The 15,203-nt window shown below is 43.3% G+C and overlaps 1 protein-coding gene across 2 annotated transcripts in view; it reads left to right on the plus strand.

The window, feature by feature from the left end:
- crnkl1 (crooked neck pre-mRNA splicing factor 1) overlaps positions 1 to 15,203 on the plus strand; it is a 28,657-nt gene that overhangs the window by 5,203 nt on the left and 8,251 nt on the right. For both annotated transcript variants that reach the window (XM_060918012.1, XM_060918013.1), the window contains exons 2-6: positions 7,058 to 7,210; positions 7,298 to 7,389; positions 7,498 to 7,656; positions 7,741 to 7,907; positions 10,438 to 10,616. In XM_060918012.1, the coding sequence (XP_060773995.1) occupies positions 7,058 to 7,210; positions 7,298 to 7,389; positions 7,498 to 7,656; positions 7,741 to 7,907; positions 10,438 to 10,616 (750 nt within the window). The remainder of the gene's footprint in view (positions 1 to 7,057; positions 7,211 to 7,297; positions 7,390 to 7,497; positions 7,657 to 7,740; positions 7,908 to 10,437; positions 10,617 to 15,203) is intronic.

Consider the following 15,203-nt stretch of genomic DNA (forward strand, 5'->3'; position numbering starts at 1 on the left):
GCTCCCACCTTCCGCCATCACCACGAGGCTTTTACTTGTTTTGCAATAGGGGGCGGAGTTATCCCGCGGTGCTTGTTGACATTCAAATGTGATTGGACGGCACAGAAAAATGTGCCTTTTATCGAAATGTAAGTAATTTTTGCGGTATGTGTATTGCAAACTATGATATCGCGATATCGATACTTTTTCGATATATTGTGCAGCCCTAGCCCGGTCATTTGCCCCGCCCCCGGCCCGGCTCTGACTTGTTCCGCCACTGTCACTGATGTCACTGTTTGCGCTGCTTAACGGCATCACATGACGTCCACCCACTTTCGCTAACTCCACCCAATGTGTCCACCCACTTCCAGCCAGCACGGTTCAGCGCGGTTGTAGTCGAAATGCAACTCCAACAGCCCCGCTCAGCTCGACTCGGCACGGCTCAGCCGCGTTTGTAGTGGAAAAGCGGCATAAGCTGCCCATGCCACACGCACTAATGCAACCCCATACCATCAGAGATGCAGGCTTCTGAACTGAGCACTGATAACAACTCGGGTCGTCCTTCTCCTCTTTAGTCCGAATGACACGGCGTCCCTGATTTCCATAAAGAACTTCAAATTGTGATTCGTCTGACCACAGAACAGTTTTCCACTTTGCCACAGTCCATTTTAAATGAGCCTTGGCCCAGAGAAGACGTCTGCGCTTCTGGATCATGTTTAGATATGGCTTCTTCTTTGAACTATAGAGTTTTAGCTGGCAACGGCGGATGGCACGGTGAATTGTGTTCACAGATAACGTTCTCTGGAAATATTCCTGAGCCCATTTTGTGATTTCCAGTACAGAAGCATGCCTGTATGTGATGCAGTGCCGTCTAAGGGCCCGAAGATCACGGGCACCCAGTATGGTTTTCTGGCCTTGACCCTTACGCACAGAGATTCTTCCAGATTCTCTGAATCTTTTGATGATATTATGCACTGTAGATGATGATGTGTTCAAACTCTTTGCAATTGTACACTGTCGAACTCCTTTCTGATATTGCTCCACTATTTGTCGGCGCAGAATTAGGGGGATTGGTGATCCTCTTCCCATCTTTACTTCTGAGAGCCGCTGCCACTCCAAGATGCTCTTTTTATACCCAGTCATGTTAATGACCTATTGCCAATTGACCTAATGAGTTGCAGTTTGGTCCTCCAGCTGTTCCTTTTTTGTACCTTTAACTTTTCCAGCCTCTTATTGCCCCTGTCCCAACTTTTTTGAGATGTGTTGCTGTCATGAAATTTCAAATGAGCCAATATTTGGCATAAAATTTCAAAATGTCTCACTTTCGACATTTGATATGTTGGCTATGTTCTATTGTGAATACAATATCAGTTTTTGCGATTTGTAAATTATTGCATTCCATTTTCATTTACAATTTGTACTTTGTCCCAACTTTTTTGGAATCGGGGTTGTAAATGGTATCACTAGATAGAGAAATCTTTTAGCTTCAAAATGATATCAAACACAATTTTTTGACAACAACAAGTATATTAATTTTGCGACCAAAGTCACCTACCCTTTTAATTTCCGCACGTGATGTCATCGTCAGGTAAGGTATTAGGCAGAGACCTGTCCACCCGTAAATTTGACGGGCAATTGCCGATTTCAACGGGCAAGTATACACACAGACGGATACTGAAACGGACGATAATGCCGAAAATTTTCGCACATGAATACTCCCACGTCATCCGATAAATCCAGTTATGTTCCGCCCACACACGGACTGGCCATCGGGAGTAGCGGGAGTTTTCCCGGTGGGCTGGTGGTTCAGCGTGGGCCGGCGGAGAAAAAAAAAAAAAAAACAGTTGCGCGCTGGCCTTTAATATGATAAGCAATGTTAACAGTTTGTTAAAGAAACTGTTAACATTGCTTATCATATTAAAGGCCAGCGCGCAACTGTGGTTTTTTTTTTTTTTTTTTCTCCGCTGGCCCACACTGAACCACCGGCCCACTGGGAAAACTCCCGCTACTCCCGATGGCCAGTCCGTGTGTGGTTCCGCCATCATTTACAAATCGTAAGAAACACAGTTTAATACGAAAAATACTGAAAACTTGAAATGAAAAATCAGAATATTTCATCGTTTCCGCCATTTTGGCCCGCACTGAATCTTGTAACATGCGGACTGAATAAATCGCGAATTCTGATTGGTCGAAAATTGCCAAACACCCTGCGTTGTAGTTTCCTCTTTCTTGGCGGGAGAACCGCATTTTTTTTTGCTGACTCACTCTTCTGGATCAAGATGAATCCCAACAAACGCCCCAAATTGAATGTGACAAAAACTGATTCGTTTTTCCACAAAAAGACAGAAAAGGTATGTGTGATACATTGATTAACAAGGGGGGTTCATTGGGGTATGGTAAAATAGAATACTGTTGGTTTTTTTTTTTTTTATTAAATACTGTAACTAGATCAAAAGATTATATACAATTCATTGTTGTTTATTTTCTTTTCACTTTTGTTACCAAATCAAACACCATACATACATCTGATACATTCAGGAGTGAAACTGAAAAAAATACAAAGTAAAAATATGCAATATTTCTGATCAAAAATTACACGCCATTTCACCCTGAAAATGTCCTAGAATGCAGGAAATGAAGTCTAAATTTCAAAAATTTTCTGGGGGGGCATGCCCCCAGACCCCCCTAGAGGGACTTCGCGCCTGCGGCGCTCGTCTTCGCACCTGCAGCGCTTATCAGGATTATATAAAATATTATTTTTGACTGGTAAATTTCTTTTTCTGCCTAATACCCTATCGTCAGGTTCCCCTTCTTGTGTGCCACGTGATGTGGCACATATCAGCAATGGCAGATAGAACGCGATAAAAATAATACCAATAAATCTAGCTAACTGAAAGATTAACTCAAAATTTTTTGCAATTTTTTTGACCCCCATATACAAGGAGAAATGACTCTCTCACTTTGGGGGGTTCCTGGTCTAAAAATAGACTGACACATGGTACACAAGAAGGGGAACCTGCCGATGACATCACGTTTCACTACCGTGCGGAAATTAAAAGGGTAGGTGACTTTGGTCGCAAAATTAATATACTTGTCGTTGTCAAAAAATTGTGTTTGATATATCATTTTGAAGCTAAAAGATTTCTCTGTCTAGTCATGTTGTCATAAAATATATTGTATTTTATGCCAAAGAATACATCCAATGGTGGAATGGCACTTTAAGGTGTGCCATTACATCCTTCACCCACTGGCTGTGTGAAGGAAGGAGCCCATCTTTCCACTTGAGAAGGATGCATCTACGAGCAAGGAGAGAGGCAAAGGAAGTTGCCTGCGACTGATTATCTGAAAGTGGTAACCCTCTGCGGCCGTACCAGATACGGCGGTTACATGGCCGCACATCTGAGAGACTGTATCAAAGAGAGAAAACCAAAAGGGGGCAATTGAATGGCATGAGAAAAACATGTGGGATAAAGTGGCAGCGGCACTGAGGCATCTTTTAACATGACTGAGAGAGGGGCTAGAAATACCCTGAATTAGGTTATACAGGCTGGAGACACACCCCTGCTGAAAGGGGTCAACGGAGATGCAATCGTGTACAGGGCTGATGGGAAATATTTCTGCACAAAATCTTGAATTTGCAGGTGTCTAAAAAAGTGTGACCTTGGTATGTCATATTCTTTTACTAGGAATTCAAAGATGAAAAAATTGTGTTGTGGTACAGGTCCATGATGCTTTTCAGACCCTTCTGGGACCAAATGCGGAATGCTGAGTCAAGAAGGGCAGGCTTAAAGTGGGGGTTACAAACCATGGGGATGGATGACAGTGTGTGTCTGAGCCCAAAATGAATCCTAAGTTTGCGACCATATGCGACCACTAACAATGGGGTTGTTTGGGTAGCATCTCCTACTGAATGGCAATGAAGAGCAAAGCAGTGAGGCGGGATCAACTGGCCCACATGCCTGTCGCTCCATGTGGCACCAGTCGGGCCCATCCCCGTCTCTGAAGGAAGACTTTATGACTTTATGACTTTAACTTTATGAATATTAGCAGCCCAGTAGTCATGCAGAAAATCTGGCAACGCAAGATGACCCTCTGACTTGGATTTTTCTAAAAATAACCTACGGAGACGTGGTATTTTCTTATTCCAGGTGAATGTGGAAATATGCTTATCCAATTCCTGAAAGAAAGACTTTGGTATAAAAGTACGGATTGCATTGAAGTAGTCAAGCAGTCTAGGCATAATTACCCTTTTAACTGAATTAACTCTACCTGCCAAAGAGATGGGGAGAGACTCCCAGCGCTTAAGATCCTCTTTTGCCTTCAGGGCTGGCTTCAGATTCATTTTAAACAGTCCTGCATATTCTCTTGTCTCACACACACCGAGTCAGTTGTGACTTTAAAAGGCAGTTGTGTGAGACACAGTTTGGATGCACTCGAATTGATTGGAAAAAGAATACTTTGAGTTAAATTAATTTTGTAGTCAGACACCTTGCCAGATGAGTGAATTACGTCCAGAGCAGCAGGGACTGAGAGAAGAGGATAAGAGCAGATCGTCAGCGTACAGAGACGGTTTATGCAGAACACCTTCTCGCTCGATCCCTGTAAAATCATCCCTCTTCCTGAGTGATACCGCCAGCGGCTCAGTGGCTACGTCAAACAAGAGGGGTGATAAAGGACATCCCTGTCTTGTGCCGCTCTGAAGGGGAAAATATTTAGAAATAATGCCGTTTGTACGAACTGTCGCTTGAGGTGCTGAGTATAGGAGTTTTATCCAGGAGATAAAGCCAGAGCTGAAGCCAAATTTATCAAGTGCTGTAAACAGCTAATCAAACTCAATACGGTCAAATGCTTTATGAGCGTCAAGGGAGACCACAACCTCGCGGTGGGCGCTGAATTTGAATAGGTGACGTTGTAAAGACGCCGGAGATTACCAGAGGACCTTATAAAACCTGTTTGATCGGGATGGATAATTTTGTGTGAGACAGTCTTCAAGCGAAGAGCAAGGACTTTAGCAAGAATTTTGTCACAACAAACTAGACTTACAGGCCTGTATGAGTCACAGAGTGTGGGCTTTTTGCCCTTCTTTAAGAGGACTGATATTACTGCCTGTGACATAAGGGGTGTTCACACGGCAACTTTTACTCCGGTGTAGCACCGGGGCTGCCCCGCTAGAGCGTTCACACGGTACAAAGTTATAGCGGTGTCGCCCCTGAAAGCTGCTTAAACCGGTGCAAATCTAACCCTGCTCGGGAGGCGGTTTAAGAAATTTACTCCGGAGTAAATGCTAGTTTGCGGGGCAGCACCGATATAAAATGGGCTGTCTGAACGCTACAGGGGTAGACTCGCTACGCGTGAAGAGAGTTGATTACATACGGGCATTGCATAATTTGCATCCTGGGATTTTGTGCTTCCAAAATGGCGAATATCAACAACAACAACAGAACTGCATGTCTTCCAGTGTTGCCAGATTGGGCAGTTTTAAGTGCATTTTGGTGGATTTGAACATATTTTGGGCTGGAAAACGTCAGCAATATCTGGCAACACTGGTGTCTTCATCCACGTTGTTTTCCCGGCGCTTGGTGATGCCATGACAACCGGGAAAAGGAAGTACATTTTCACGCATGCGCATATTTCATTTCCGCATTATTACTATCGCATAGCACGGTCGCAAAAACTGCCGTGTGAACGCAAGTGGGGCTGCACCGGTGCTAACACGCTTCTCTCTAGTAAGCAGGTTTGTGACGTATGAACGCTCCACAAAATTTACACCGGTGTGAGATATATCGCAACAAAATACATCGGTGCAGCATCGGTGCAAATATGTGCCGTGTGAACAGCCCTGTAGTGGGGCGTAAGGAGCCTACCTGCAGAGCCTCTGCATAGACTTTGCACAGCAGTGGTGAAAGTTGACCAGAAAATTTCTTATAAAATTCAATTGGGAAGCCGTCAGGCCCCGGGGCCTTGCCGCTCTTCGTCAGTGTGATTGCCTGAATAATTTCAGATATGCTACCAACAAGAGATGAGGCCTCCTCAGAGCTCAGCATTGTGAGCTGGACAGACTGAAAAAAGTCTGTGCTACAGGAGTCACTCAGTAAGTCTGAAGAATATAGATTCTCATAAAATGTTCGGAATTGGTTGTTAATAGCCGACTGGTCAGAAGTGATGTTCCCAGTTGATGTGGTGATTTCTGTTACTAAGCTATCTGCAGTATACTGTCTCAACTGACGGCAAAGCGGCTTACTGGCTCGTTCCCCATGCTCGCAATGCGTCATCCGAGACTTCAGAAAGACAATTCTGTCTGCAGTGCGATGTGCTCCTTATACAGGTCAGCAGATGGCGCAACAGAGCATCTTTGATCAATATCCTTAATAGAATTAACTAGTTCGTTCATGTGTTTTGACCTCTCCCTGCAAGTACTGGCAGAGTATGATATAATTAGGCTACGACAGTAAGCTTTCAGAGCCTCCCGAACAGTCCCGATGCTTGGCCCAGAGTCCATATTTGTTTTTAGAAAAGCATCAGTGTTCGCAGACACAAACTGGGTAAAATCCTCTTCTGATAAAAGGCCTGGGTTAAGTCGCCATGTTCGATGCAGGAGTACGTGTTCAGGAAAACGAAGTTGCATTACCACTGGGCTGTAGTCTGAAATGCCCACGCTCTCATATTCAATAGAGTTTAAGATAGAAAGTATTTTTCTGTCCAGCAGGAAATAATCTATTCTAGAATAAGACTGGTGAGGAGGTGAAAAAAGAAAAGAAAACGTTTTTGCTGTTGGATTCTTAAACCGCCAAGGATTTCCACAACCCCATAGGAATCAGTGAAGGAGTTAATAACTGTAGCAGAATTTGACAGTGGCCGAGGTGTGACGGCTGAGCGGTAAAGGGAGCTACGGAGAACATGGTTCCAATCCCCAGATAAGATTAACTGATGAGAATTTCAGCCTGGTAGTACTGAGAAGAAATGTTTAAAAAACTCAGCATTGTCCCAGTCGGGGGCATGACATCCATTTGTTTAAGGAAAGGTTCTATTGCTCGCTGTGACGGTTAACCAACACTCTGCCATGCCTTTCCTGTACCAGGTGAAGAATAAAGCCCCGGCTGAGGTGCAGATCACAGCCGAGCAGCTGCTCCGAGAAGCCAAGGAACGAGAACTTGAGCTACTCCCCCCTCCACCCAAACAGAAGATCACTGACGAAGAGGAGTTAAACGATTACAAATTACGAAAACGCAAGGTAAGATGACCAAACTGGGGTTTTACAGAGGCGTTTGATTTGCTTCGATATCATCCTCATGCTCAACATGAATGATTTGTCGTCCAGGGATTTGAAGACAACATCAGAAAGAACAGGACTGTCATAAGCAACTGGATCAAGTACGCACAATGGGAGGAGAGTCTGAAGGAAATACAGAGGTACGACACTTTATACGGATATCTGTTAATCATAATGCCGAGTTGAATTAAGATTAAACCTATTTATTTATTTATTTAACTTCTTTTTACTGCTGACCTGATTTAAAGAGCTCGGTCGATCTACGAGCGAGCGCTGGATGTGGATCACCGGAATATCACGCTGTGGCTGAAATATGCCGAGATGGAGATGAAGAGCCGACAGGTCAATCACGCCCGCAACATCTGGGACCGAGCCATAACCATCCTCCCCCGAGTCAACCAGTTCTGGTAATCGTTACGCTGCACTTCCTGTAGTTTAACTCCAGTGCTTCCTGCCCATCTCTCATCATATCTCGTCATCTCTGTTCACAGGTACAAATACAGCTACATGGAGGAGATGCTGGGGAACATCACAGGCTGCAGGCAGGTGTTCGAGCGCTGGATGGAGTGGGAGCCCGAGGAGCAGGCCTGGCACTCTTACATCAACTTTGAGCTGCGCTATAAAGAGGTGGAGAAAGCCCGCTGCATTTACGAGAGATATATCCTTACTGTACCACAGCGTTTGGGTGCTTTTAGAATGAATTTAAACAACTGATGCTGTTTTCACTGCAGAAACATTATCAGGCTCTCGGGGGTTCCCCACACGATTATAGTTCCTGGACTGGAGGAACGAGGAGGTGCAGATTATTTATTTTTACTAGTCAGTCAAATAAAAGTCATCGACCAGTCAGCCGTTCCATCACTAAAGCATGAAGGTACCAGATTCAGTTCGGTTATCTCATGGGGAAGCCATGGCCTAATAGTTAGAGAAGCAGCTTTGGGATCAAAAGGTCATTGGCTTTATTCCCGGGACCATCAGGAAGGCTGAAGTGCCTTTGAGCAAGGCATCGAACCCCACCTGCCCCTCAGGCTGCTCTGGGTGTGTCGTACGTCGCTCTGGATAAAAGCGTCTGCTAAATATCTGTAATATAATTCAGGAGGTGATCAGATCAAACACGGGGGGGAAAGGTCAATGAGGTGAACTTTTTCAGGGATGCAAACGGCGTGCCTTTTGGCGGATGCCGCCTTTTTCACGGCTGAATCGTGCAGATCCGATTTTTTTTTGGGGGGGGGGGCATTGGAGTGTCTGAATAATTTCATCAAAGTAAATTCTGTATTATAATTACTTTTAATACAGTATGAGAAGGAAACAGTAAATCAGTAAACCGCGCACAGTAGATTTACTGTTTTTTTCTCATACTGTATTAAAAGTAATTATAATACAGAATTTACTTTGATGAAATTATTCAGACACTCCAACGCCCCCCCCAAAAAATCGGATCTGCATGATTCAGCCGTGAAAAAGGCGGCATCCGCCAAAAGGCGCGCCGTTTGCATCCCTGCTTTTTAGTGTGACCTATGAAAGTGTGACTGATCAGAAAACAAAAGATTGGGCTGTGGTCTCTTTCTGCACGAGAATTGCATTAAAATCATGATCTCAGGTTATTCTTCACTGTGACTGTAGTTGTTCTGCCACGCTGTACGTGTTCTTTAACACGCTCTGAGTCTCCTGAAGGAGAAGGGAAGAAGTCTGAACTCTATGATGAGTGAGTTTTAAAATGACCCAAATGCCCATGTGCGGTAAAGAGACAAATTTGTCCGTTCCAGTTAAATAAATGTTATATTTTTCAATTATTCACCGAAAGTGAAGTGAAAATCGGTGATTAATAACCGAGACAAAGTCACGGTTTCAGTTATTATTCACCGATATTCACTGGGGCTGAGGTTGATAAGTGTTTGAGTATAAATACACAGGGGATTATTTAAAAACTTGTTTTTTTGGTGGGTTTTTTTTTCCCCCCAAATTTCAAAAATGGCATGCAAATGTAATAGCAGCGCAGACTCGTGTCACTGATCTACGCTGAGTCATGTAAAATACTTTGTTTTGAAATCAGTAAAATAAATCCCAACTCCGCCTTCCCTTTGAATAGCTTTAGACCAAACTTCATTCCGTCTTTAGTGCTTTTAGGAACAGCGTTTTCTTTCATCACCTGTAATTCTTCCTCACTTACGGTGACGAAGCGATTGGACGCCATTTTGCCGAGTCGCTCGAGGTCATTACTGCACGATATTCCGAATCTCTTGACCAATCACTACATGCAATTTTCTGACCAATGTTCTACAATCACCTGTGTATTTATACTAAACCCAGTGAGAGAGACTGTGACCGAAGTCACTGTAATTTGTGTTAGTTGACCTTTGTCAATTGAAGGTCAAGGAACGTTGCGCCCTCAACAAAACAGAAAAAACTGATTGAAACAATTATGAAACTTGACGGAGTTATAAGTGATTGAAAATGGGATTTATTTTCATGGATCATTCCAGTTCGGTGATTCGGATCACCATCAAAAGTCACGTCAACATAATTCATCCCAGAGGTATTCTTCATGTGAAGTTTGGTGGTGATTGGTTGAAAACTGAGGGGAAAATGGCGTCCTAAAAACATTAGGAAAATAAAAATAATAAGAATAAAATGGAAAGATCCTGAGTGAGGGTAACAATTTGCGCTGCTACCCCTAGCACTAATTAATTAAATGGACGAATGAAGTGTTTATGGTGTCGCGGCTGCTTACAGTTTCTCTCTGAACTCACAGTCGTGTGTTTATACATAGAATACATTTCTCAGGAATGATTTTCACCCACGAGGAGATGAAGAGTCGCTGTTTAATCCGGTAACGCTGTTGCTTTCTTTTCAGCTTTAGAAAGGCACAATTCGCTCATGGCACCTGGATATTAATAAAGTTTTATCTTAAATAACAGTAACTCTTACTCAGGGTTTCAGCTCATGCAAAAAAGCTGTTCATCACAATCATTTGCTCGGACTTTATAGCTACACTGCTTTGCTAAAGACGCGTCAGAGTTTAGTAAATGTACATCTTTCCTACAAAACTGGTGTCAAAGAAAAGTGAGATCTCAATTCTAAATCAAAATACTGTGATTCTCAATAAGCTCTTTATTATTATTTTTTTTTTTTTTTCTTGGTTTGTGAACTTGTATTTTATAAAGTTTAAGTCCTTAACCCCCCTGCACTTGTGATAGTCCACCCCATAGTGAAGAACTGGATCAAATACGCCCGCTTCGAAGATAAACACGGTTACATCGCTCATGCAAGGAAAGTGTACGAGAGGGCTGTCGAGTTCTTCGGCGAGGAACAGATTGATGAAAACCTCTTTGTGGCTTTTGCTAAATTTGAGGAGAAACAGAAAGAGGTAACTTCCTGCTCTCAGTATTTCATGCACAGTCAGTTCTGGCCTCCATCAGAAACCGGGTTTCACTCTGGTGATGTTTTTAAGTCGGACAGTGAGGCGTAATCAGCTTGAATTTGTGGACCAGACATGGCCAGGCGGTGTGCTGGGCATTCAAGGCTCACCCATGGTTTTTATTAAAGGGTGAAGAACCACCATCATGCCTTTTCTGCAGGATATCTCTGACAGTCGAGCATATTTTACTTTGTTGTCTCGGTCTAAACACCACAAGGGAACAATTTTTTTTATTTTCAAAGTATAAATAACATTTTAACAAGGCGCCACCACAAAACATTTTTGAATGTTTATTACGTGTGTATTGGAAACATCTCATTTAGTTATTTATTTAAAAATTTCTGTAATTATTTATCTACTTAAGAAGAAATTATAATACATATAGATGAAAGTGGGCGGCACGGTGGTGTAGTGGTTAGCGCTGTCGCCTCACAGCAAGAAGGTTCTGGGTTCGAGCCCCGGGGCCGGCGAGGGCCTTTCTGTGTGGAGTTTGCATGTTCTCCCCGTGTCCGCGTGGGTTTCCTCCGGGTGCTCCGGTTTCCCCCACAGTCCAAAGACATGCAGGTTAGGTTAACTGGTGACTCTAAATTGAGCGTAGGTGTGAATGTGAGTGTGAATGGGTGTCTGTGTCTAAGGCTACGTTTACATTACGTCGAATCAGCGGATCATCAGATTAACGTTCTTAAAACGATTCGTGTTTACACTAAAACCGTTAGCCGTGCACACAGCAACACCAATACGCGGATACGCTCGGCTCCGCAGGCATCCTGCGCTCCAAATCACTCCGCCCTGAACAGCGAGTGCCCTCTGGAGGGTGCGCACTCCGGCCCTGCGCAGCTCACACAGCGCGCGAGTGAAGTGAACAAGCCACGATTCGGGACTGAGCCGCTGTGTGTGTGATCCCAGCGCACATCACTTACCACTCGCAAGTGGAAGGATGGCAAGCCTAAAGACAATCATAACTACACAATGGGCAGTATTTGCATCAGTATTTGCAGTATTTTCATACTTTTATACTCTTTAATGAAAGGTGATACAAGGCGGAAGTCCGCGCCGTTTTTCAGCAGTCGCGTCACATGACCAACGCCAGCGAATCAGGAAGGTGGATGTCACAGTGACGTTGTCCAATGAGACGCCAGCTAGAGCTCAGCACAGCGTATCCGCGTATTCTCAATGTTTACACAGAACCGGAGCTGACACGATCTGGATTGAATACGTGGACGCTGGCGGATTCCCGTTTCCCCGCTTTTTCAGGGGGGTTAATGTAAACGGACAGTGCATCCGCGAAGAAAACGAGACAGATACGGTCTAGTGTAAACGTAGCCTATGTGTCAGCCCTGTGATGACCTGGCGACTTGTCCAGGGTGAACCCCGCCTTTCGCCCGTAGTCAGCTGGGATAGGCTCCAGCTCGCCTGCGACCCTGTAGAACAGGATAAAGCGGCTGGAGATGATGAGATGGATGAAAGTCTTCTGGATTTACCCAGAAATCCGGATATTTGACAAAACTCTTGAAAATCTCCAGTTTTCTGAATGGAGAAATTTATTTTTCAGATTTTTTGCGTTCCGTTTCATAGAAATTCGGTTTTGCGATCGCGCAGCTTGTTTACGTTCGGCAACAGGGCGCCGCCATTTTTGTACTCTCACAATGCTTGCTGGTGTGTACGAGACCTTATATGCTTATGTACATACCTCATGTCATGTGAATGAGATTTTATCGTGCTTTAGAAAACACGGTCTTTCTTGTAACTATTTAATATATAGTTGAATTATTATTTTCTAAATGTATATGCAGTATTGCACATAAGATGTAACAGCATCACTTTATATAAGTTTTGACATCCAATAGTGAAAATTCTGAATTTAGAACAACGCACTCCTGAAAATTACTCGTTAACTCGGGGAATTAAATTTGATATTTTTGACATGTTAATGATTAATGTACATGAAAGAAAAAGGCTTAAAAGTTATAACTTGTTTTAGTGAAAATAAGCACTAAAATGCAGTAGAATGCAGGGCTCTGCGTGTTTGTTAGTTTGACTTTCAGAAGTTCAGGATTTTTTTTCTTTGCTCCACTTTCATCTCTAAATACATTTTTATAAATGTTCTTGCCATGAAATGGCCTCAGGTGCTGACATGGCATTAAAAAATCACTCGCACACTCTTGTGAATGTTGCCTTTTATAGTTTTCATTGAAATCAGTGAGATATCAAAATGTTAGATTCTGTTACCTGATTTCTGCTGAGCGTAAATGAGTGCACCCCCTTTGAAAAGTAACGTTTTAAACAATATCTCAATGAACACAAACAATTTCCAAAATGTTGACGAGACAAAGTTTAATATAACATCTGTTTAACTTATAACGGGAAAGTAAGGTTAATAATATAACTTAGATTACACATTTTTCAGTTTTACTCATATTAGGGTGGTGCAAAAATGAGTACACCCCACAACAAAAACTACTCCATCTAGTACTTTGTATGGCCTCCATGATTTTTAATGACAGCACCAAGTCTTCTAGGCATGGAATGAACAAGTTGGCGACATTTTGCAACATCAATCTTTTTCCATTCTTCAACAACGACCTCTTTTAGTGACTGGATGCTGGATGGAGAGTGATGCTCAACTCGTCTCTTCAGAATTCCCCAAAGAAAATAATTTCTTTACACCACAAAGGTGAAGGCTACAAGAAGATCAGCAAAGCTTTACTTATCAGTCAGAATACTGTAGCAAAAGTGGGACAAAAATTTAAGAAAGATGGAACTGCAGCCATCTCACAGAGACGTCCAGGTCATCCACAGAAGTTAACATCTCGACAGGAGTGTATTCTGGTGAGAAGGGTTGAAGAAAATCGGCATGCGAGTTCACTGCAGTTATCTAAAGAAGTAGAAAGCCAAACTGGGGTGACTATTTCCCGTGACACAATACGGCGTACACTGCAGAGGAATGGCATGCGTGGATGCCGTCCGTAAAGAAGCCTCTCCTAAAGCCCAGGCACAAAAAAGCCCACCTAGAGTTTGCCAGGGCCCATGCTGACAAAGATGAAGACTACTGGGACTCTGTACTCTGGAGTGATGAGACCAAGAGAAATGTTTTTGGAACTGATGGCTTCAAAACTGTACAGTACGGCGTCGCAAAGGTGAGGAATACAAAGAAAACTGCCTGGTGCCTACAGTGAAACATGGTGGTGGCAGTGTCCTTATGTGGGGCTGCATGAGTGCTGCTGGTGTCGGGGATAGGGCTGTGTGATGTCCCCTTAATTGGCATCGACGATGTTTACAGTGCAAACATCGTGATGGACGATGATATCGTGGGCGGGGGGGGGATTTTAATACTACGTTATTAAATATATTATTATTATTATTATTATTAAAAGTATTAGATACTCATCCGAGGCTTTGGCACGTAAAGGAAAACAAAAGCGCTAGGTGATGTGGAATATTTGGCCTTGATAACGGATATGTGGTCCAGCTGCAACATGATGCCCTATATGTCAGCTACCGTACATTATGTGGACCGAGAGTGGGCAATGCAGTCCAAATGCCTGCAGACGAGTTTCATGCCAGAGACACATTCAGCGGACCATTTAGAAGACGCATTGCGCGAGACACTTGCCGAATGGAAAATAGAGGAGAAAAAGATCGCCTGCATAACAACGGGGTGAATATTGTCACAGCCATCAGGCAATTGAAATGGCCGTGGTTAAGTTGTTCTGGGCACAATTTGAACCTGGCCATAACCAACTCGCTTGCGCAACAGAGGGCCAGTACAGACCGAGCGTTTGGAGTTTGCCGAGCAGTCAACACTGCGTTTGCGCACAGCTGGCTTCGGAGAAATGAGCTGCGCAAAGCGCAGGTGGAAATGAACCTCCCCGAGCACTCACTGATCACGGTAAGATATTAATCTGCTCTAACAATGAAAGACTAGGATTCAAATTATGAGAAGAAACTACACTTAAGCTATTACTCATTGTTTATTTACACCATATCAATTGAAGATGCGTTTCGGCCTTTAGTGCGCACATGAACGCGTTAATTTTTCCAATTTATTAGTGTTTGAATTATTGCGCCAGCTTTTAAAATCATGATTTAATTTTTTTTTTTTTTTTTAACTGTCTTTACATTTATCAGAATCACCTTCATTCTTCCCTTTGGTTTGACATTAGGCTGCTGGGCCATAGAAGGTTCACGCTGCATGCTGCACGCTACACGCTACACGTTCACGTGAAGAACCGGACCCTGGGCCATTAAACTTCATGCTTGGATGTTCACGTGTTGCGTCTGTTCTACTTTGACCGAGTAACCAACAATATGGACTCTTCGGATGACGACGATTGCCTCATTCTGCTTTTACTGAGACAGAGGAAGAGAAAAAGGAACAGAATTTGGAGCCGAGAACACTTCCTTCTGAGAGAAACCCGTGGTGAATTTCACCGAACATTCTATAATCTGCTTGACAATCCCGATGAAGAACTATTTTTCAATTATACCATTCAATTATATTTTTTCTGAAGTTTTCCCCTGAAAGCATAGAGTTAT

The sequence above is a fragment of the Neoarius graeffei genome, chromosome 3, assembly GCF_027579695.1.
Source record: "Neoarius graeffei isolate fNeoGra1 chromosome 3, fNeoGra1.pri, whole genome shotgun sequence".
Taxonomy (NCBI): Eukaryota; Metazoa; Chordata; class Actinopteri; order Siluriformes; family Ariidae; genus Neoarius; species Neoarius graeffei.